The 23,719-nt window shown below is 37.3% G+C and overlaps 2 protein-coding genes across 3 annotated transcripts; one reads left to right on the forward strand and one right to left on the reverse strand.

The window, feature by feature from the left end:
* The first annotated feature begins 2,161 nt into the window (after positions 1-2,161).
* Positions 2,162-9,807, forward strand: LOC149752889 (uncharacterized). 2 transcript variants are annotated; one of them, XR_016396472.1, is made up of 2 exons: positions 2,162-7,358; positions 7,951-9,807. XR_016396472.1 is itself a non-coding variant. In XM_089925428.1 (2 exons), exon 2 carries the CDS (start codon positions 5,609-5,611, stop codon positions 6,848-6,850), a length of 1,242 nt encoding a protein of 413 aa, XP_089781554.1. In that variant the 5' UTR covers positions 2,162-2,619; positions 3,212-5,608; the 3' UTR covers positions 6,851-9,499. The 2 variants fall into 2 exon arrangements, 1 of the variants encoding a protein (XP_089781554.1); XM_089925428.1 differs by having other exon boundaries at positions 2,162-2,619; positions 3,212-9,499.
* Positions 9,808-19,282: 9,475 nt separating this feature from the next.
* Positions 19,283-23,235, reverse strand: LOC108511907 (receptor-like serine/threonine-protein kinase SD1-7). Its single transcript, XM_088705225.2, has 6 exons — positions 22,807-23,235; positions 21,776-21,933; positions 21,469-21,679; positions 20,325-20,562; positions 20,088-20,241; positions 19,283-19,997 (listed from the first exon to the last, which is right to left on the reverse strand). Exons 1-6 carry the CDS (start codon positions 22,985-22,987, stop codon positions 19,689-19,691), a joined length of 1,251 nt encoding a protein of 416 aa, XP_088561351.2. The 5' UTR covers positions 22,988-23,235; the 3' UTR covers positions 19,283-19,688.
* Positions 23,236-23,719: the final 484 nt, after the last annotated feature.

Raw genomic sequence — 23,719 nt, forward strand, 5'->3', positions numbered from 1 at the left:
CAGGAGACCTAATTCATGTTCGATACAAACACTCTTAGATGTGTTGTTGTCTACAAGGCTACAACCTTATTAGCTAGAAAGAGATTCGAACAAAGATTAAGTGAGAGTAATTATGCCTTAAAAAAATGACGGAGAATATCTATCCAAAAAAACAAAGATCATTGTAGCAAATTTTTGTTTGACATGCATATTGTAAGTGAATTAGGTACTTCAAATGAGATTTTTCACTTCTAGAGGAGTCTCCTAATAAGAGGGGATCTCAAAGGTATCATTCATATTGATGACCCAAAGATTGATTTAAAGATTGATTTTGATGATCACAAAACCTTGAAGTATGAATACTAATGTTTGTGTTGCAAGAAGAAAGATATTTATTTTGCAAGGAACATAGCAAGTTGGAAGAACACAAGAAGGCCTCCAAAGCTCTCAAGAAAAGTTGGAAGAAAGCTACAATTTATTGGCCCAAGTCTCAAGTTCAAAGGATTCAATTTAGAAGAGCAAGTTTTAAGAAAAAATTCAAAGGAAAGGCACTCGAGTCGACTCCTACAGTTCCGAGTCGACTCCAAGGAGCAACAGACAGACGGACAGAAAGATTCATCTCAGAACCTGTCAACGAGTCGACTCCTGAAGAGCGCGAGTCGACTCCGATGTTCACCGAGTCGACTCCAGGGTAGTATGAGTCGACTCCTAGGAGTCACAGGCAGAAAAGTCAGAGAGCAGTTTTTGGGTCTGAGATTCGAGTCGACTCCAGTGGAACGCGAGTCGACTCCGATGGTTGACAAGTCGACTCCAAAGAAAGTGAGAGTCGACTCTCAGAGGAACACAAGGAAAAAGACAGAAGACCAATTTACTGACTCTGAGATTCGAGTCGACTCCCGCAATACGCGAGTCGACTCCTAGACACCGCAACCCAAAGACAGAAGACGGTATTTTCGTCTCTGAGAGGCGAGTCGACTCCAAGACAGTTCGAGTCGACTCCAAGGCAGCGCGACCCCAAAAATGCAGAGGATCAGTTTTCGGGCTCTGAGAGCCGAGTCGACTCCAAGAGAATCCTAGTCGACTCGAGGAAGAAAATCAGAAAGTATGTCCTCTGGATTCATGGGATGAGCCGACTCCGAAGATGCCAAGACAGCTCCAGATGTTGGCGAGTCGACTCCGGGTTAAGTCGAGTCGACTCCCAGTCAAGGCATGCACTTTAATTCAAATTTGGAACAGTGGCCGAGTCGTCTCCAGTAAAGCACGAGCCGACTCCTGCAACAGGCGAGTCGACTCCTGATCGCGCGAGTCGACTCCGATCCCAACGGTAATATTGTCAGGAAGTGCAGACTGTGTCCAACGGCTCTATTTTTGTCTCTAACGGCTATATTCTTGTTTCCACGCCATCTAAAGCTATAAAAACAAGAAGAGAGCTAGGGGAGAAGGTATGGAAGTGGGAGAGATCATTTAGGAAAGAGATTCCAAAGAGATTACAAGGGAAATCTCCCATAAGCACAAAAGGGCCATTCAAAGTAAAATAGAGAGAAGAAGAGCATCCAAGTGAATCCCAAAGCTTCCTCTCCATCCGTGTGCTGCCTCGGTGATCCTCTACTTCGTGCCAAATCAGAAGAGGGTCAAGTAAAGAAGAAGCCGAGCTCCTTCATCTTCAAAACTCGTTTGAGGGCTTCTCTTTACTCTATTTGTTTATATTGTCATATTTGCTTGTTTAAGAAGCTTTGTTTTGTTTTATACTTTGTTTTAATATCTTGTAACTTGATTCAATCAAGGGATTGAATCAAGGGGTTAAGGTTTGTTGGTGAGCCAAAGGGAAAACCAACTGTGTAAGGTTTGTTGGTGAGCCAAAGGGAAAACCAACTGTGTTAGGTTTGTTGGTGAGCCAAGGGTAAAACCAACGAGTAGGGTTCGATTGTGATCCCGGAAAAACAATCGGAGTGGTTCTAGTCGGTGAGCCTGGAAAAACCGACCGAGTTCGTTGTGCGCTCGTAAAACAACAAGTTGGGTTGTGAGCTTGTAAAACAACCGGCTGTAATCGGTAGGATTATAGTGAAATTCCCAAGAGGTCTTGGGGAGTGGATGTAGGTGCTGGGGTGCACCGAACCACTATATGTCCTTTGTGTTTGTAATGCCTCTAGTTATTGTCTAACTAACTGTAATAACCCCCAATTTTTTTTTTTTTTTATATATAAAAAGGGATAGAATAGTCCTTTAAAATTGATATAAGGGGTAAAATTGGAAGGAATCAAAAGATAATGGCATAGTTGTAGATGCATTGAAGTGGTAAGGGTAAAATTGGAAGGAATCAAAAGTTCATGGCATAACGGTAGATATGTTGAAGTGTTAGGGGCAAAATGGGAATTTAATAATATTAAACAAAGGGTGAATAGTGTTTTGATGTGATTTAATTGGAGGGTTTGAGCTGGTGAAACCGAGAGAAAGAGGGAGGGGGTTCTCAGGCGTGAAATAGAGGAAAGAAAGAAAGAAAAAGAGAAGAAGAAGAAGAAGAAAGAAGAAGAGGAAGGGGATTCAAGGAGGAAAGGGATCCCGGTTGCACTTCCAGCTGAAGGAAAAAACGTAGATCTCCTTCCCCTCTACGCAAGGACCTCGATTTCCAAAAAGAAAAAGGTAAATATCCATCCCTATCTAGTCTTTTGATGACATTAGGCTATACAAAGGGTGAATATAGTCTAGAGGGGTCGGATAAGGGTTGTAGAGGTGGTTAAAAGAAGAAGAATCGGATTTTGACAAATTTTTCCGGCACTACGGAAAAACTGTGTCGAAGTCCCAACTTCGGCAAATTATTTAGGGGGTCAAACGGCCTCCGATGATGATGCATGTTATCTCTTTGGAATTCTCTGTGAGTGTAGAATGTTAGGTAAAAATTTCATCAAATTTGGAGTCCTGAAAGTAGATCAAAACCGGGATGAAGTAACCCACTGTCAGTTCGGGTTACTGTTCATCCGGGTGGAAAATAGGGGATTTCATGCTATAATAGGGTATTAAGCCTAGATCAAGCTAAAAGGGACCTTGTACTCATGCAAGGGAGTCCCTAATACACATAAATGGTGAGTTAATTAATTAAAAAGAAAAAGAAGAAAGAAAAGAAAAGATTTAGGGAACAGGGGAGTTGAATCAATTAAAGTTCCCTATATTATAATTGGCACGTAGATTATAGCCCTTGATACAAAACTAAATATATTGTAAATGCATGTCACAGTTGGGCAAGAAGCTAGGGAACAAGAGGAAGAAGTCCCCTGCTGCCTACTGTAAAATTCTAGAGGCGTATCGAGGCCGTGCCAGATTGACAGGTGAGTGGGAGTCATGTACTTTGCACCATGAGCATCCTTAATTAATTTTCATGAATGTCGCCAAGTGTGAATTGATTCCACTTGAGCATATTGATTGATATTGTAGTAGATTCCTCTATAATTTTGATTCTCCATGCTTGATTATTCTGTACATGCATTTGAGGGAATATTGAGAGAAATTACGAGGGGTTGATGAGTAATCAAATTGATTCCGAATTGTGAAATGATTTCTTTTGTAAATTGATTTCATTTCCTCTATTTTAAAGACTTGTGAGTCGTAGCTTGATTATACTCTTTTATGAGTAATTAAATTGGTTCCAAATTGTGAAATAACTTTTTTTGTAAATTGATTTCATTTCCTCTATTTCAAAGATTTGTAGAGCCCATTTCAGTGGTAAATTGAGTTGCATTGCACATCCTTGACCCCTCACTCCCAACCCTGATGTTAGTTTATGATTGGGTCAGAGTCGAGTGAGTGGTAGTCTTGATTATGCTCCTTTTTAGTAGAGTATTGGGAGGGTGCATTATGGCATTCATGCATGGCTTGACAGTATCTGCAGGACACCTATAGTCGATGGGGTTGAACATCGGCCTTTGTGCACATAGTAGCCTTCTGGGTGGGCGGAGCCCAGTCCCTTCCTAGGGGGGACACGGCCCTAGGCGTAGGATCGGCCGGTCCTACGACTTATATTCTGCTTGCCGCCGGGCATAGTAAGACCCCGCGAGGTGCAGTATGGCTTTCCGCGGATGTAGAATTCCCGCGAGGTGCCGTTTAGTATGTAGATGTGAGATGGATTTCTGTTCTGGATACTGGCCAGCATTTATATGATCAGTGCGGTGTCTTATCCTGCATATGCATGTGACAGTAGGGAGTTGTTGCTGGTTCGCCTGGGGCGTAAAACCCACCTCCCGACAGCTGTCTAGCATTTATGTTATCGGTATGGTGTCTTATCCTGCATATGCATGTGACAGTAGGGAGTTGTTGCTGGTTCGCCTGGGGCGTAAAACCCACCTCCCGACAGCTGTCTAGTGATGATTTACATATTGGTGTGGTGTCATATTCGATGTATGCATATGGCAGTAGAGAGTTGTTGCTGGTTCGCCTGGGGCGTAAAACCCACCTCCCGATAGCTGTCTTGTTGATGATTCAGCCTATTGACACCTGATTTATATGATTCAGTACTATGACATGTTGAGCATATTCATGAGTAGCATATATGTTGACTTGATTATTCCATATATGCTTCAGATGAGTTGATATTGATTGTGGTGATATTGATGACTTACTCCATATTCTCTATGTTGAGATCATGTTCATCTTATTATTGATCTTGAGATTTCACCTCGAGCCATGATTATATCTGGTCTCATGTGCATAGTACTCTCTACTCCACTCACTGAGTATTTATATACTCACTTCCCAGTTTGGTGTTTTTGATTGCAGGGCAGGTATTGTATAGAGAGGAGCAGGGTTAGTGGTTGCCTGCTAGCTGTGCCGCTCCATAGTATAGTATAATGTAGATAGAGGTTTATACCTTTTGGTGTATTATAAACCTTCTATTGTATATAGTGCATAGTTACAGTCATAGATCCTGTTGTGGATATGGGTTTGACCATGGATGGATTAGGAAGCAGGTATATATATATGTGTGCAGATGAGTTATATGCCTGAGATGATGTATTGCTATATATTGTCCAGGTTTATTATGTGACAGATTATGTGATTGCTGCTCTGACAGGTAGTGTGTTGTATGTATTGAGATAATCCTGACAGGTCACTATAGGAAAAGTGATCATTTTGTGCATGCATCATGCCAAATTTTTCAAGATTTATTGATGATTGATAGGTAGTAGGGTTCTACGCGGTGGCTGGTGGCCTTATGCCTACCCGCACCCTAGGACCGTCGCGGCGGCCCGCCGGGAACGGGGCGGGGGTCGTGACAAAGCTTGGTATCAGAGCAAAGGTTAAGAAGAGTCCTGTCAGAGCAATAGGATGAGTCAGGATTAAGTATAGGATTATACTATGGAGCATAGGATTTTTCTGTATGTTATTTTATGAGTCATTTACAACTCAGTAAAATATATCATGACTCAGTGTGTAACGACCATCCTCTCTTTTTGACTTTTTTAGAGAGATATAAAGAATACCTCCAAGGAGAGGACCTGCTCGTCCTGGAAAGAGGATGGAGCCAGATATAGCATTGGATGCGGGTTCCGCACATGTCGAGCCCTAAAGAGAAAAACCTCCTCCTGCTGATAGATGGAGGGTTGATGATCAAGGAGATGTAGGAAGTAGAGATGCATTGATGGAACAGTTACTGGCGGAGAATCAGGCTCTGAGGGAGCAGATTGCTCGGGGGAAATCTCCTGCCCCGTCAGTAGTATCCATCCCACCTCCTGTACCTGTGCCAAGAAGTTTGGCCAGGCGGGCTCTAGATGATGAGGGGATTACTGTACAGGAATTTCTTAGGCTCAGAACCCCGGAGTTTAAGGGGGAAGAAGGTGAAGATCCTCAGAGATTTCTGGAGGAGACTGAAAAGATGATACGGAGACTGCCCTGTTCTGATGCAAGAGCTATAGAACTTGTAGGGCTTACAATGAAGGAAGATGCTTGGGACTGGTACCAGAGACAAGTGGAGGACAAATTGTACAGTAGGAATCCTCCAACCTGGGAAGAGTTCAGGCAAGCAGTGATGGATGAGTTTTTGTCTCCGGTTGAGAGGCAGAATCGGGCTCTTCAGTTTGAGAGGCTGAAGCAGATGCCCGGAATGAGCGTATCTGAGTACGCTCGTGAGTTCACTAGATTGGGGAAGTATGCTCCTTACATCATCCCCACTGAAGCTGCCAGGATAGAAAGATTCAGGCGGGGTCTGATTTCCCCGCTTTATAATGCAGTACTGGCAGTAGAGGTCCCCACCTTATCTAGGCTGATTGATAAAGCAAAACAGTGGGAGACCAGAAACAAAGAGGAAAGAGCTGAAAGAGAACAGAGGAAAATGAGTATGGGGAAAGGGCAAAGCAGTAGAGGTAGATCTGAGGAAGTAGATCTCTCGGAGGGCCCGACGGAGCAGTCTGTACGCTCAGCTCCACCTGCCCCACGTAAGAGGAAATGGAGGGAAAGAGGTCAATCACAAGATACTTTTCTACCATCAGTACCTCGTCCTCCAGTCACTATGGCCAGAACTGAATCTAGGTTCCAATCATGGCCAGTATGTGGCATATGTGGGAAGCAGCACCCTGGCAGATGTAGAATGGGTCAGGGAGTGTGCTACAGATGTGGACAGCCGGGTCATTTTGTCAGAGAATGCCCGCAGGGTGCCACCCAGCAGTTTGTGCCTTTGGCATCCTATCCTTCTGTGCAGATGGACAGGCCTAGTAGTAGGGAGCCTGTAGGCAGAGGTAGAGGTCAAGCACAAACATCACAGCAGAGTGCTGGACCATCTCAACTGTCAGCTCCAGTAGGCAGAGGGCAAGGAAGGGTGTTCACGGTAAATCCACAGGAGGCACAGACATCGAATGCAGCTATGACAGGTAATTTACTCTTTTAAATTCGAGGACGAATTTTATATAAGGGGGGGAGGATGTAATAACCCCCAATTTTTTTTTTTTTTTATATATAAAAAGGGATAGAATAGTCCTTTAAAATTGATATAAGGGGTAAAATTGGAAGGAATCAAAAGATAATGGCATAGTTGTAGATGCATTGAAGTGGTAAGGGTAAAATTGGAAGGAATCAAAAGTTCATGGCATAACGGTAGATATGTTGAAGTGTTAGGGGCAAAATGGGAATTTAATAATATTAAACAAAGGGTGAATAGTGTTTTGATGTGATTTAATTGGAGGGTTTGAGCTGGTGAAACCGAGAGAAAGAGGGAGGGGGTTCTCAGGCGTGAAATAGAGGAAAGAAAGAAAGAAAAAGAGAAGAAGAAGAAGAAGAAAGAAGAAGAGGAAGGGGATTCAAGGAGGAAAGGGATCCCGGTTGCACTTCCAGCTGAAGGAAAAAACGTAGATCTCCTTCCCCTCTACGCAAGGACCTCGATTTCCAAAAAGAAAAAGGTAAATATCCATCCCTATCTAGTCTTTTGATGACATTAGGCTATACAAAGGGTGAATATAGTCTAGAGGGGTCGGATAAGGGTTGTAGAGGTGGTTAAAAGAAGAAGAATCGGATTTTGACAAATTTTTCCGGCACTACGGAAAAACTGTGTCGAAGTCCCAACTTCGGCAAATTATTTAGGGGGTCAAACGGCCTCCGATGATGATGCATGTTATCTCTTTGGAATTCTCTGTGAGTGTAGAATGTTAGGTAAAAATTTCATCAAATTTGGAGTCCTGAAAGTAGATCAAAACCGGGATGAAGTAACCCACTGTCAGTTCGGGTTACTGTTCATCCGGGTGGAAAATAGGGGATTTCATGCTATAATAGGGTATTAAGCCTAGATCAAGCTAAAAGGGACCTTGTACTCATGCAAGGGAGTCCCTAATACACATAAATGGTGAGTTAATTAATTAAAAAGAAAAAGAAGAAAGAAAAGAAAAGATTTAGGGAACAGGGGAGTTGAATCAATTAAAGTTCCCTATATTATAATTGGCACGTAGATTATAGCCCTTGATACAAAACTAAATATATTGTAAATGCATGTCACAGTTGGGCAAGAAGCTAGGGAACAAGAGGAAGAAGTCCCCTGCTGCCTACTGTAAAATTCTAGAGGCGTATCGAGGCCGTGCCAGATTGACAGGTGAGTGGGAGTCATGTACTTTGCACCATGAGCATCCTTAATTAATTTTCATGAATGTCGCCAAGTGTGAATTGATTCCACTTGAGCATATTGATTGATATTGTAGTAGATTCCTCTATAATTTTGATTCTCCATGCTTGATTATTCTGTACATGCATTTGAGGGAATATTGAGAGAAATTACGAGGGGTTGATGAGTAATCAAATTGATTCCGAATTGTGAAATGATTTCTTTTGTAAATTGATTTCATTTCCTCTATTTTAAAGACTTGTGAGTCGTAGCTTGATTATACTCTTTTATGAGTAATTAAATTGGTTCCAAATTGTGAAATAACTTTTTTTGTAAATTGATTTCATTTCCTCTATTTCAAAGATTTGTAGAGCCCATTTCAGTGGTAAATTGAGTTGCATTGCACATCCTTGACCCCTCACTCCCAACCCTGATGTTAGTTTATGATTGGGTCGGAGTCGAGTGAGTGGTAGTCTTGATTATGCTCCTTTTTAGTAGAGTATTGGGAGGGTGCATTATGGCATTCATGCATGGCTTGACAGTATCTGCAGGACACCTATAGTCGATGGGGTTGAACATCGGCCTTTGTGCACATAGTAGCCTTCTGGGTGGGCGGAGCCCAGTCCCTTCCTAGGGGGGGACACGGCCCTAGGCGTAGGATCGGCCGGTCCTACGACTTATATTCTGCTTGCCGCCGGGCATAGTAAGACCCCGCGAGGTGCAGTATGGCTTTCCGCGGATGTAGAATTCCCGCGAGGTGCCGTTTAGTATGTAGATGTGAGATGGATTTCTGTTCTGGATACTGGCCAGCATTTATATGATCAGTGCGGTGTCTTATCCTGCATATGCATGTGACAGTAGGGAGTTGTTGCTGGTTCGCCTGGGGCGTAAAACCCACCTCCCGACAGCTGTCTAGCATTTATGTTATCGGTATGGTGTCTTATCCTGCATATGCATGTGACAGTAGGGAGTTGTTGCTGGTTCGCCTGGGGCGTAAAACCCACCTCCCGACAGCTGTCTAGTGATGATTTACATATTGGTGTGGTGTCATATTCGATGTATGCATATGGCAGTAGAGAGTTGTTGCTGGTTCGCCTGGGGCGTAAAACCCACCTCCCGATAGCTGTCTTGTTGATGATTCAGCCTATTGACACCTGATTTATATGATTCAGTACTATGACATGTTGAGCATATTCATGAGTAGCATATATGTTGACTTGATTATTCCATATATGCTTCAGATGAGTTGATATTGATTGTGGTGATATTGATGACTTACTCCATATTCTCTATGTTGAGATCATGTTCATCTTATTATTGATCTTGAGATTTCACCTCGAGCCATGATTATATCTGGTCTCATGTGCATAGTACTCTCTACTCCACTCACTGAGTATTTATATACTCACTTCCCAGTTTGGTGTTTTTGATTGCAGGGCAGGTATTGTATAGAGAGGAGCAGGGTTAGTGGTTGCCTGCTAGCTGTGCCGCTCCATAGTATAGTATAATGTAGATAGAGGTTTATACCTTTTGGTGTATTATAAACCTTCTATTGTATATAGTGCATAGTTACAGTCATAGATCCTGTTGTGGATATGGGTTTGACCATGGATGGATTAGGAAGCAGGTATATATATATGTGTGCAGATGAGTTATATGCCTGAGATGATGTATTGCTATATATTGTCCAGGTTTATTATGTGACAGATTATGTGATTGCTGCTCTGACAGGTAGTGTGTTGTATGTATTGAGATAATCCTGACAGGTCACTATAGGAAAAGTGATCATTTTGTGCATGCATCATGCCAAATTTTTCAAGATTTATTGATGATTGATAGGTAGTAGGGTTCTACGCGGTGGCTGGTGGCCTTATGCCTACCCGCACCCTAGGACCGTCGCGGCGGCCCGCCGGGAACGGGGCGGGGGTCGTGACACTAACACACTTACTTACTTAGATAAATTGCTTGCTTAATTCTTATCCGCACATCCTTTAGTTGCAAGCATATTTAATCAAGTCGAAGTCTATACATCAAACCCTTGCTAAGTTTAACTTTCACTGTGCATCTATACAACTTAGCATAGTTAATCAAAAAGTTTTAGAAGTAGCATAAAAGTTTTGAAAGACCCAATTCACCCCCCCTCTTGGGTTGTATCTACTGGGCAACAAGTGGTATCAGAGCAGGTGCTCTAAGTTTAATCATTGATCTCACGATCAAGAGCCAAAGATCATGACAACTCAAATAGATAGTTTTCTAGGAGAAGGACAATCAATTAATACACCTCCACTGTTTAATGGCATAGACTACACATATTGGAAAGCACGCATGCGCATTTTTATTCAATCACAAAACTATTATTTATGGAAAATCATAATAAATGACCTTCATACACTCTCTAAAACTATTAATGAAAAGGACTTAGCACAATTGAATGCTAATGTTATGAACATATTATATTGTGCTATTCATGAAACGAAGTTTAATGAAATTTCTGCATGCTTATCTGCTAAGGAGATATGGGATACTTTAGAAACTATTTATGATAAATCTCAGATTAGCTCACATGTGCTTCAATTGCGTACTAACAATGAGATTGCAGAATCCTCCACAGTAGCCGAGTCGACTCCCAGTTCGTCCGAGTCGACTCCTAGAGAAGAACAGTCTGAAAGGCAGAGACACAGTCTTGAAGACCCTGTGAACGAGTCGACTCCAAGTAGTTCCGAGTCGACTCCCAAGCTAGCCGAGTCGACTCCAATAAGGTCCGAGTCGACTCCGAGGCAAATCAGCTTCCTAAAGACAAGGAAAAAGAGGAAGCAAGAAGAAAGGAAGAAAGAGATAAAAAGGAAGAAAGCCTTGACCAAGAAAGAGTCAAGCCAAAAAATAAAGGTTAGGAGCAACAATGATGATATTAGCTCCAAGAAACTACAAGAGGTAACTGACTTGTGCTTTATGGCACAAGAAGACAAGGTAAAATCTGAATCTACTCTTACCTCAAATGATTTTCAAGAAGAATTCTCTTATGATGAATTATTAAATGCTTTTCATGAGTTGTATAGTGAATGTAGAAAATTAACTGTAAAGAATAAAAATCTTAAGAAACTAAATTCTGAAAATGAAAGCTTAAGGTCATTTTCAGAAGAATTGATTCAGAAAAATCATAGCTTAATTAAAGAAAATCAAAACTTAAGTAAAGAAATTAATCAATTAAAATCTTTTATTAACAAATTCACCGTAAGTTCAGAACGATTAAAAATGATGTTTGAAAGCCAATATGTTACTTATGATAAATCAAAACTTGGCTTGACTTCTTTACTTAACAATAAATCTCTAGAGAAAAAGGTTATTAATTCACCAAACAAACCATTAAATAAGATAACTTATTTCAAAAACGAAAAGAATGGGCATAACAACTTTACCTATCGTTCTAACACAATTAAATCAAATGGTAAAGTTATTAATATTAAACAGATATGGGTTCCAAAAGGAACCATATGTCCTAACTCTCAAGGACCCAAGCAAGCTTGGGTACCCAAAATGAGAAAATGAGGATGAACACATAGGTGTACCAAGATACCCATGGAACAAAAGAAACTTAAAATATACTTATGAAAAGTTATTAACAAAAATCAGTAATCCTTGCATCTCATCATTATTTTTGCTTAGTATTTGATATAAAAATTGCTAGTAGTGATCAATTTTGTGATATAGAAAATACTTTTGGAAATATAATCAAATCATTTCATTTATAGTATACTTTACTCACTATTGGATAAGTTGCTAAATGATTAATCAATTTATTAAGAATAACTCTATGAATTCTCTATATGCTTGATTGATAGTTATTATCCATGGCATTATTGTTTATTGATCATAGATATGATAATGTGTACTTGGTATGCTTTTGAATATATGCACTATGAATACCAAGAAACCATCCTTGGCATATAAAATCAACTCATGCTAGTATGTACTTAATCTCAAAAGACCTTGCCATTGGCTTACTTAGATTATCTTCTGAAAGGTCAAAGTTTGCTATGCATGTTAACTAAGAAAACAAACAAGAATCAATTTCTAAATCTAAAGATGTTGTTTCCAACACTAAGTTTTCAAAAGTTTACATTAGCCTTGTTCTTGGCACTCAAATTAAAATATTTTCTGCATTGGCACAAACTCACAAAAAGCGATCAAATGATAAAGGTTTGCAAACTATGAAAGTAAAGTTCATGGCATAGTTTTGAAAACCAATTTTATGTTAAGTTGTGCACAGAAAATAATATTGAATACAATTATTTCTGCACCAAAGAACACCATAAGTAAAATAGGGTTAATAGAATCCTTGAAGAAATGAAAAAGGCAATGTTGTACGATAGTCATTTAAAAGCTATCATCATTGCTTGTCATATATATGGTTTCTATTAGGTCTATTTTTGATGAAAACTCCATTTGATCTTCTGAAAAATAGAAAATGAACTACTGCATATCTTTCATATTTTTCAGTCGTACACGTTATACTTGATATATTCTTATGAAAATAATGCCAAATCTGATAAAGATATTTCTATCCTTGGATATCATTCATCAAGCAATGCATATAGAATATTCAATGAAAAGATTCTAGTTAAAGAAATATCAATTCAGTTTATTCTTTATGAGACTAATGATTCATTATCAAGATACTAAAATCAAATTATATATGGATATGTTTAATCTTTTACATATGACAATCTGAAAACTTGTTAATAATTAGAACCAAATTGAGTTTTCAGAAATGCACTTAATGAAGAAAAATTGGTGACTACTAAAAGATTCAATCAAGAAAAGATGAATTAGATCTTGATGAAATTCTTGCATGATTAGAAGTAAAGATCACCATTATCATTTGCTTGCTTTGTGAGCTTTATATTCTGTCAAATGAATGTGTAGAATATACGTCTATGTGGTTATTTCATTAAAAAAAAAATCTATGTAAAATAACCACCTTATTTGAAAACACTCATTACCAATATGATAAAGCAATATGTGATTTGGAACAAGCATCAAAAGCATGATAGAATAATTATTTCATCATACACCTAATAAACCAGATTGTGTGATCATTATATGCCCTTATGCAAGACTTCAATCTAACTCTAATGAATCATAATTTATTGATAACAAATGAATCATAATATGAATTTTGATAGAAACAATTGTTTAAGGCAATTTGATCAAAACTTAGCTAGCATGCCTTATTGATAATTATCTTAAGCAAATAGAATCTAAGCTAAATTGATGTTGAAAATAAGAAATTAATTTGACCTTGATGAATCTTCCTATTGCTTCACATGCTTGTCCTTGAACAGTCTTGGTTAATGAAACTATCTCTTTAGTTCAAGTGACATATGTTTGCTTATGTTTAGGCAATCTCTTGAGTAAAGTGACTCAACATTCAATTATTATCATATCTTAGGTTGAGTTACCTAGTTAAGAAATATGCTATATGAATGTTTTGTATCTTGAAGAAACTAATAACTTTCTTTCAAGAAAGAAAAGAATTTTGTTAATAATGCAGGATCCTTGAGCAAGAAAATGAGATATTTCAACTTGAAGGACACCTCCACATAAGATACAACAAACATTCAAATGCAAACAAGAGAAAGGATCTTCTTCAGCCAAAAGTTCACACGTAAGAAATCTAGTTTGGCTTGAAGAATATATATAATGAATAGGTAATTTTAGATACCTTTCTCACAAATTAATTGAGCAAAGTCAATAACTTAAATCTTATGATGGCATGATTAAATTCTTTAATTATTAATTTTTGATATCATGTCTATATGTGTATTGACTGACTTATACTTTTAGAAACTGTTTCATGGTTTGCCCAAACTAAATGATTTCTTAGCCTATATCATAACCATGAAATACACAAGTATATGCTTAAAATTTTGGATGTAAAATAACTTGTGAGAAGTTATGAATCCATGAGCATAATGAAAATGTTGTTTGCATGATATACATATATATGATACATAAGATTAATTCTTTATTCTGCTCTTTCATGTAAATTACTTGAGAATAACAAAATGAAAGAGAGATAAAGAAAAGAAAATGAACATTATTCAAGAGAAGTAAAGATCTAAGTAAAAGGCAAATACTTCAATCTTAAGGAAAAGCAAAACAAGCATAATATATTCGGCACATCTGGAAGGAATAAAATCCATAATTAATTACACTTAAACAGGGAGAGTTTGAAGTAAACATTTTAACCTTTCTATATTGCTCATCATAGGGATGGTGCCAATGGGGAGGCTAATGGTAGTACCCGGCACTATTTGACCCAACTATTCGGTGTAGGGCATATTAGGGACGGCACAAGAGGGAGGCTAGTGGTAGTACCTCGTGCTCCTTCCCAACTCCACCGGATAGGGAGCAAATAGAGTATAGAGCATAAGAAAGTTATAAATGAAAGACAAAGTAAATGAAAGTATATAAGAAGAATCAAGTCAAATTTTTTAATCACTTGAAAACACACTTTAAGGATGAAATCAGTGCAAAATTATATTTAAATAGGGGGAGTTTATTTGAAAAAGAATTGATTTTGATCCTTAACATTCTTACTCTTAATATTCTAATGCATGACTTAATACATAATATATTTTGCATATGGCATGATGCTTTAAATTATGGATTCTCAATATTTTGTAATGCTTCATGCTTGAACAATTTAATTGAATGTTTGAAATGCTACATAACATCTTTTGTTTGGTTTTATTGAAAAGAAAATTCAGATTTGTTATTCACAATCATCGTTAAAATCTGAAAGTTAAATAAATTTGTAAAAAAAGGAAGGAGAAGAGAAGGATATCTCTATTTAGGCAAAATGAATTGAGTTTGTCTTATCCATCAACTTGCTTAACTTTGGTATATAATGTGCTAACTCATACCAAAATTCAACATAAATACAAATATTCTGAATATGCTTGAAATATGTGTTTTCAATCGTAGTGATTTAAGATAAGCCACAATGTGGAAGATCCATATCTCAAATTATGACTTTGAAAGCCTCTTTTGAAAATCTTTATGAAATTCAGAATCTGATTTCGTATAAAAGCTTAAACTCAATATGATTTCAAAATAAAATCTTAATTTAAGAAAAACAGAATTAATTTTGATGCCTTGGTTGATTGCTCCGATACGCATCCGAAACATATCTTTTCTTATCGTTAAAATGTACTAATATTGGTCCAAATGATGTGTCTTTCGATGATCTTGATTGCAAACAAAAATTTCTAAATATATGATCTTATTTTGATATTAAGAAGATTTATTGTGTTTCATGAATACATTGGTGAAAAACTATGATTAAGAAATTGAGTTCTATAAATATATATACCTCAATGATCATCTATATGTTTTTCTCTCCTACATTCTTAAAGATTTCCATCAGAATATCAATAGAGTGAATGATCTTAAAACTAGAAATATTTCAGTTCACTCAAATGACTCTAAAAGAAAGAAAATGTAAATGCTTTTGAAAGAAATTGAGCTTCAATTGAATCATTTTCTGATTAATACTTTTATACATTTTCTCTAAGATTAGGAGAAAGCATAATTTGTTCTTAAAGGATTAGAAAGAGTGATTACTATAAATTCTGAATAATTCTAGATCACTCTACATTCTTGATATTACAGAATTTCAGTGTTATTCACGTTTATCACTAAAATCTGAAATTCAACAATTTAAAATGATTAAAGAAGAATGCATCTTTTGAGGGGGAGCTTTAGATATTCAGTATCCTATCCCAAAGACACTTTATTTTGATGCATACCTTGATTTTTATGGATTGATTTTAATGAACCTCCTTATATTACAATACTTGCTTTAATTATAAGTTTATACCTTGAGATGAGTTCTATAAAGGTTGTCTTGTCTCAAACCTTGAGTCTTATGAAAATAAGCTGAAATATATTTTTGAGATTGACAATCTTATTGAACATTATCTTAGGATTCTAAAACTCTTAAATGGAATGATCAATTGAGGGGGAGAAAGAAAATTTCAGAAGGAGAGGTCTTATGGAACTTAATTACATAAATCTATAGGAGAGGGAAAGAATACTAAATGGAAAGTGATCCTAATACTCTCCAATATGTATCATCTGAAATTTAAATCTGAAAATCTTTATGATACACCTTGAGGCGTGTTATTTGGTTAGTATATCTTATGCATCACTCATGAACCAAATTACAAATCTTAAGAGCCTCTAATTTAATAAAACAGGGGGAGAACAATGTATTAAATTTTCTTGAGTATCTCTTAGAAAATCTATTTTGAACCTCACTAATGAGTTTTAATTGGCTTGCTCTTTAGAACTTCTATTTTGTGCCAATTCATTATTTTATGTATCAAATTATGCTTATTTTCTAAAGGAATAAAAGAAAGTCTTTAAAAGAGCTCAAAGATGTATCAAAAATTGCATAAACTCATATTTTGGTATTTGTGCCCCAATGCTCTTATTATCATATAAGAACTTTGAAGTCATTAAGAATTAATGATCCAACATGATGATATGTTTTTTCCAAATATATAAGTTTTGATCTTTTACTCTGAAAATTAATTGAATTGCTCTCATGTTGATAAAATACTTAATAGATTGGGCAAAAGGTCTTAAATGAACAAGCTTTCATACTTAGTGAAGAGAGGTTAGATTTCCACTCATATTTTTTCTTGAATATCATTTGTGGTACTTCTTGAATTAACCTAAGAAAGATTCCACCTACACTTGATTAGAAAACTATCTGTGGTATCAAATTAAAAAACCTCTTGAATTCACACTCGATGTGTTCTGCTCTGATCTTTGTACTTAATGTTTCACTATCTTTTTGATGTTGTCAAAAAGGGGGAGAAATATCTAAGTATATGCTATATACTCAGAATGCTTTATTACTTTGAATTGAATACAAATCAGCTTAAAATTTAAATATGTTGATTGTGTTAAGCTGATTAAATCTAAAGCATTATCATGAAGTATGTTCAAATATATATATGTTTTCTACTTCATGCAACTTAGCTATGTATTATTACTTCTAGAACACAATATATTTTATATTGCATATACTCCAAGTTTTGTCATCATCAAAAAGGGGGAGACTGATGACCCAAAGATTGATTTAAAGATTGATTTTGATGATCACAAAACCTTGAAGTATGAATACTAATGTTTGTGTTGCAAGAAGAAAGATATTTATTTTGCAAGGAACATAGCAAGTTGGAAGAACACAAGAAGGCCTCCAAAGCTCTCAAGAAAAGTTGGAAGAAAGCTACAATTTATTGGCCCAAGTCTCAAGTTCAAAGGATTCAATTTAGAAGAGCAAGTTTTAAGAAAAAATTCAAAGAAAAGGCACTCGAGTCGACTCCTACAGTTCCGAGTCGACTCCAAGGAGCAACAGACAGACGGACAGAAAGATTCATCTCAGAACCTGTCAACGAGTCGACTCCTGAAGAGCGCGAGTCGACTCCGATGTTCACCGAGTCGACTCCAGGGTAGTATGAGTCGACTCCTAGGAGTCACAGGCAGAAAAGTCAGAGAGCAGTTTTTGGGTCTGAGATTCGAGTCGACTCCAGTGGAACGCGAGTCGACTCCGATGGTTGGCAAGTCGACTCCAAAGAAAGTGAGAGTCGACTCTCAGAGGAACACAAGGAAAAAGACAGAAGACCAATTTACTGACTCTGAGATTCGAGTCGACTCCCGCAATACGCGAGTCGACTCCTAGACACCGCAACCCAAAGACAGAAGACGGTATTTTCGTCTCTGAGAGGCGAGTCGACTCCAAGACAGTTCGAGTCGACTCCAAGGCAGCGCGACCCCAAAAATGCAGAGGATCAGTTTTCGGGCTCTGAGAGCCGAGTCGACTCCAAGAGAATCCTAGTCGACTCGAGGAAGAAAATCAGAAAGTATGTCCTCTGGATTCATGGGATGAGCCGACTCCGAAGATGCCAAGACAGCTCCAGATGTTGGCGAGTCGACTCCGGGTTAAGTCGAGTCGACTCCCAGTCAAGGCATGCACTTTAATTCAAATTTGGAACAGTGGCCGAGTCGTCTCCAGTAAAGCACGAGCCGACTCCTGCAACAGGCGAGTCGACTCCTGATCGCGCGAGTCGACTCCGATCCCAACGGTAATATTGTCAGGAAGTGCAGACTGTGTCCAACGGCTCTATTTTTGTCTCTAACGGCTATATTCTTGTTTCCACGCCATCTAAAGCTATAAAAACAAGAAGAGAGCTAGGGGAGAAGGTATGGAAGTGGGAGAGATCATTTAGGAAAGAGATTCCAAAGAGATTACAAGGGAAATCTCCCATAAGCACAAAAGGGCCATTCAAAGTAAAATAGAGAGAAGAAGAGCATCCAAGTGAATCCCAAAGCTTCCTCTCCATCCGTGTGCTGCCTCGGTGATCCTCTACTTCGTGCCAAATCAGAAGAGGGTCAAGTAAAGAAGAAGCCAAGCTCCTTCATCTTCAAAACTCGTTTGAGGGCTTCTCTTTACTCTATTTGTTTATATTGTCATATTTTCTTGTTTAAGAAGCTTTGTTTTGTTTTATACTTTGTTTTAATATCTTGTAACTTGATTCAATCAAGGGATTGAATCAAGGGGTTAAGGTTTGTTGGTGAGCCAAAGGGAAAACCAACTGTGTAAGGTTTGTTGGTGAGCCAAAGGGAAAACCAACTGTGTTAGGTTTGTTGGTGAGCCAAGGGTAAAACCAACGAGTAGGGTTCGATTGTGATCCCGGGAAAACAATCGGAGTGGTTCTAGTCGATGAGCCTGGAAAAACCGACCGAGTTCGTTGTGCGCTCGTAAAACAACAAGTTGGGTTGTGAGCTTGTAAAACAACCGGCTGTAATCGGTAGGATTATAGTGAAATTCCCAAGAGGTCTTGGGGAGTGGATGTAGGTGCTGGGGTGCACCGAACCACTATATGTCCTTTGTGTTTGTAATGCCTTTAGTTATTGTCTAACTAACACACTTACTTACTTAGATAAATTGCTTGCTTAATTCTTATCCGCACATCCTTTAGTTGCAAGCATATTTAATCAAGTCGAAGTCTATACATCAAACCCTTGCTAAGTTTAACTTTCACTGTGCATCTATACAACTTAGCATAGTTAATCAAAAAGTTTTAGAAGTAGCATAAAAGTTTTGAAAGACCCAATTCACCCCTCCTCTTGGGTTGTATCTACTGGGCAACACATATTGTTAATGAAATAGATTCCAATTACACTGATGGGTTTGCTGATCAAACCTTTTCCCCATACCTCTATAAAACTGCACAAGATGAGTGCATATTATAACTTCATCATTATTCAGCTACACTAACTGCAGAGTTAGGAATACATAATTTCAAGAGTTCTAAATCGAAAACAAAGAATCAATATGCTTCTCCCTCTATGAGACGTTTCATACGTTAACTTGACGCCTTCACAAGAAAGTGACACCATAGAGCCAAGAGAAGTTAGGTTTCTATGTTGTCCACTCCTTTCTACAGACTCATTGATAGCCCAACATTCAAATTAAGGTCTCAACTGTATGAAGATAGTCCACCTCTACCCAATGAAACCAGCTTATTCATACATATCTAAAGTGCATATTATGATGAATGTCTTATCGGCCTTCAAGCATTGTAACCGTGATCTCATTAGCTGTAATCAAGTGTTGCTTAGTGGAAGATGAATCTCTATCTATTGGAGTCTTTGCTATACAGAAACCAGACCGTTTAGGTTGTGGTAGTGCCACTTCTTCATTGCTTAACATCAGAACCACCTCTGCCATGGTTGGTCTATCTTTACTCTCTTCTTGTACACATAAGAGACCAACTTGTATACACCGAAGTCCTTTGGGTATAGGATATGGATATCCCATTGCTTCATCAAGTAGCTCCAGGCATCTACCTTCCTCCCATAGTCTCCATGCCTATAACAAGTCACATACAAATCAAAACGAAATTACACACTAACAATAATATGAAGAAAGATGAGCACAATTGAATTTGTTTGAACTTACATGACCTATAAGGTTCATACTGTAGTATCCTGCTTGATATATCATTTTATTTTTGCTACCACTTAAGATCTCTAATATTAGTATGCCAAAGCTAAAAACATCAGATTTCACAGAAAAGATACCATTTGTTGCATACTCTGGCGACATATACCCACTGCACATCATTAGCAAATTAGTAAATGAACTCATGATAGTAGGACACAAATTGCATTGAAATACCTATCTAGTAGAACTTACAATGTCCCAACCACTTTCCTTGTATTTTCTTGATTTTCGTCTCCTTGGAAAATTCTTGCTATGCCAAAGTCTAAAATTTTTGGAGTCATGTCCTTATCGAGCAAAACATTGCTAGCTTTGAGGTCCCTATGTATTATCTTTAACCTTGAGTCTTGATGAAGGTAAAGAAGTCCTCGAGCAACGCCTATGATAATGTCAAGGCATTTTTGCCAATTCAGCATTGCACCTTTCATTTGATCTGGTCCAGCACATTAATTTCTCTTAGTTTTATCGAAAGAATGTCAAAAATTTGAGTTCAGAAAAATAATGAGTATGTATTTAAAGTTATCTACTAGATCAGTTATAAGAGTGAAGTTACCATAAGTTTTATTAAGGCTTCTCGTCCTTTAGTTTATGGTCTCAATGCATAACAAGGGATCATTTGAGAATTATAACTGTTACCAGATAGAACTAGAATGGGATTAAACTCAATGCAAAACATACATACATACATACATACATACATACATACATACATACATACATACATACATACATACATACATACATACATACATACATATATTGTGGTTCAAATTTCCAGTTTGCCCCCTATCAATATATATATTGTTTTTAACTTAAATGTAAATTGAATGTCATTAAACTAATTTAAATAGATATCACTAGCATTACAGGGTGCATCTTGACTCATGTCAAAAGTTATTACAAGATTGTGAATCTGTTACAAAATTTTGAACAATCAAAACTCCAAAAATTAGAACTTGAAATTGCAAATGATTATTCAACAAAAATATTATTATAGCATTTCCTAATTTTTTTTTGTAATCATGGGCATTTAAGGCAGAATTAGGTTATACAGGCTCCTTCGAGACAATCATTCTCACAAAAGTACATAGCGTTTATTTGAACAAGTTGTCCATACCATTGAAATGCTAAAAACATCTCCTATTTCTCAAATTTAATACTAATTGGATTTCGGGGTTTAATTTTTATTTTGAAATTCAAGTTACCTAACCATTATACTCTTTTATATTATTTGGCACAACTACAAGATATATGACAATCAACTTAATTAAATAGGCAATCAACGTTGCATGATTAAAAGAGCATAAAATAGTGGAATGGTATGATGTTAATATCAAACCAAAGATGAAGGAATCCAAGCTCTTGTTTTGCATGTACTCATAGATCAACAGTCTTTCGTCTCCTTGGATGCAGCAACCAAGAAGCCGTACAAGATTTCTGTGTTGCAGTTTAGCAATTAACACGACCTCATTTTTGAACTGATCCAGACCCTGCACAGAATACTTGGACAATCTCTTGACTGCAATCTCTTGTCCATCTTCCAACTGACCCTGCTACATTTTATTTTTTTGGGATTCAAATTACAAAAACATAATAGCTATATTATGCATAATATCAATGAAGACTCGATATAGTTAGATGATTACCTTATAAACAGGGCCAAACCCACCCTCTCCGAGTTTGTTATTAAGGGAGAAGCAATCAGTGGCACTTTCAATTGTAAACAAATCAAATAAAGGCAATTCCAGTTCTTCTCCTTCGCCTTCACTGAAGATAGGGGCATTTGGTTTACCTAGCATGGGAACTTCAAGTATAACCAGGTCAATTAAAGAAATTTTTGAATTTATTTTTTACTTTAATTATCTTTGAATAATTTAAAGTAGAAGTATCGTCATATTAGGATGACAAAGGTGCAATCAAATCATGAAAAAATTTTCTGATTAATTCATGACAACTACAAATGGACGGAGTATAGACATCCAGGATTTTACGGACACTACATAAACATTTATACATAAGAATATGTGGCTCATGACCATACATTTAATAAATTAATATCGCTTAGCTTTGTCATACTATATATAGCAAGCTTGGGTAACATAATAAACAAATGGATGAAGCCTTTTCGTTTGAAATTCAAGTTGTAAGTCTTAAAATAGTTGGTTAAGGAAATCTTTCATTGTCGAGCCTGCAACACATTGAATATGATTTGCTTGCAAGATGTTGATGTTGATGCTCGACCGAACTCCCCACACCCTTCTAAAGAGAGGATGGGGAAGCAGTACGAAGGGAAGACCAACAAGATGTAAATTACCGTGTTATACAATTTGATTTAATCTCTTCATCATTCAAGAGTCTTCTTCAATTTGAAGCCAAGCTTGCATGCAACGAGGGTGTCGTGGGAGGTGAAATCACAATTATTGAATTCTTGATGTCATCTTACTATACATATGCTTGAGCACTATGTGAAATCAGATCACATGTTAGACAAGGGTTCCATACTGCCCATACTTAGCTAGTTTTTATGAATCAAGTTGATCTAGTCCTTCCTTTAAATGTCATCATTCCCATTTGGAACTCCCAAAAGCGTTAGCATGAAAAATTAAAGTGAGAATTCATTGATACCTGTTATAAGAAATGGAGTAAGTTCATGTTTGAAAGTAAAGTAACAAAATACCTCGTTTTCTGTTCTTCTTCCATAAATATCGACCCACTGATACCAGCAGAAGAAACCCTAGCACCGAGGTAATTATTATTATGACCACCACATTCTTCTTCTTACCAGAATCATCTGCATAACAATTTCTTAAAATTAGTGCTTGCACTTTCAGCTTGTACTTAATTTTTAAACTCAGCATCGTGGAAGTCCTCTCAAAAGATAGAAAATAAAGATGACTTATAACACAGGGGTCTACCTGAGCCTGTAGTTCATAGAGAATATTCCTTCCATTTTAAAATATGAAATACAGAGAGAGACAACTTGATTCATTGAGTTTGTGAGATTGTCAGATGCACACACAGACACATGCAAAATGTTTATTTTTTATTCCTAGAAAATTGCAGTAAATCAAAGGAAAGCAACGAATAAGGTAAGACTAAAACATTAATGCTGTGCTGAAGTGCAGCTTGCGGTCTCAAATTTAACCGAACTAAGTGATTTCACATGCTAAAGCAATTAAGATCGATACACCTAAACAGGTAACGTAATGCTAATATGATGCTACTAGAGCTATGAACACTAAACAAAATATGTCGTTTGGTCTTAAATTGAAACAGACTCTTAAATAGTAAAGAAATTAAATAATTCAAATTGTACATTTATTACTGATTTGTTAGTAAGAATCCTGAATTTTACAAAAGCTATGTCATATCAATATTATTAATTGAAACAAATTTATAGTAGCTTGCCCTCATCTTCAAGATAGAGGCAAGTTTGTTTACAAGGTTTGTTAGGTCATCAGTAGCATTTATCTTGAGACTTCCAGACTATATAAATTATTGATTAAAGGAATGCTTCATCTTTGCTTCAATAGTAGCATTTACATGTTGGCTGTCATGACTCCTCGAGAATAGAGTAGGATAGCTGAGTG

Source organism: Phoenix dactylifera, chromosome 9 (assembly GCF_051530095.1).
Source record: "Phoenix dactylifera cultivar Ajwa chromosome 9, Ajwa_hap1_PhDact_Kaust_v1.1, whole genome shotgun sequence".
Classification (NCBI taxonomy): Eukaryota; Viridiplantae; Streptophyta; class Magnoliopsida; order Arecales; family Arecaceae; genus Phoenix; species Phoenix dactylifera.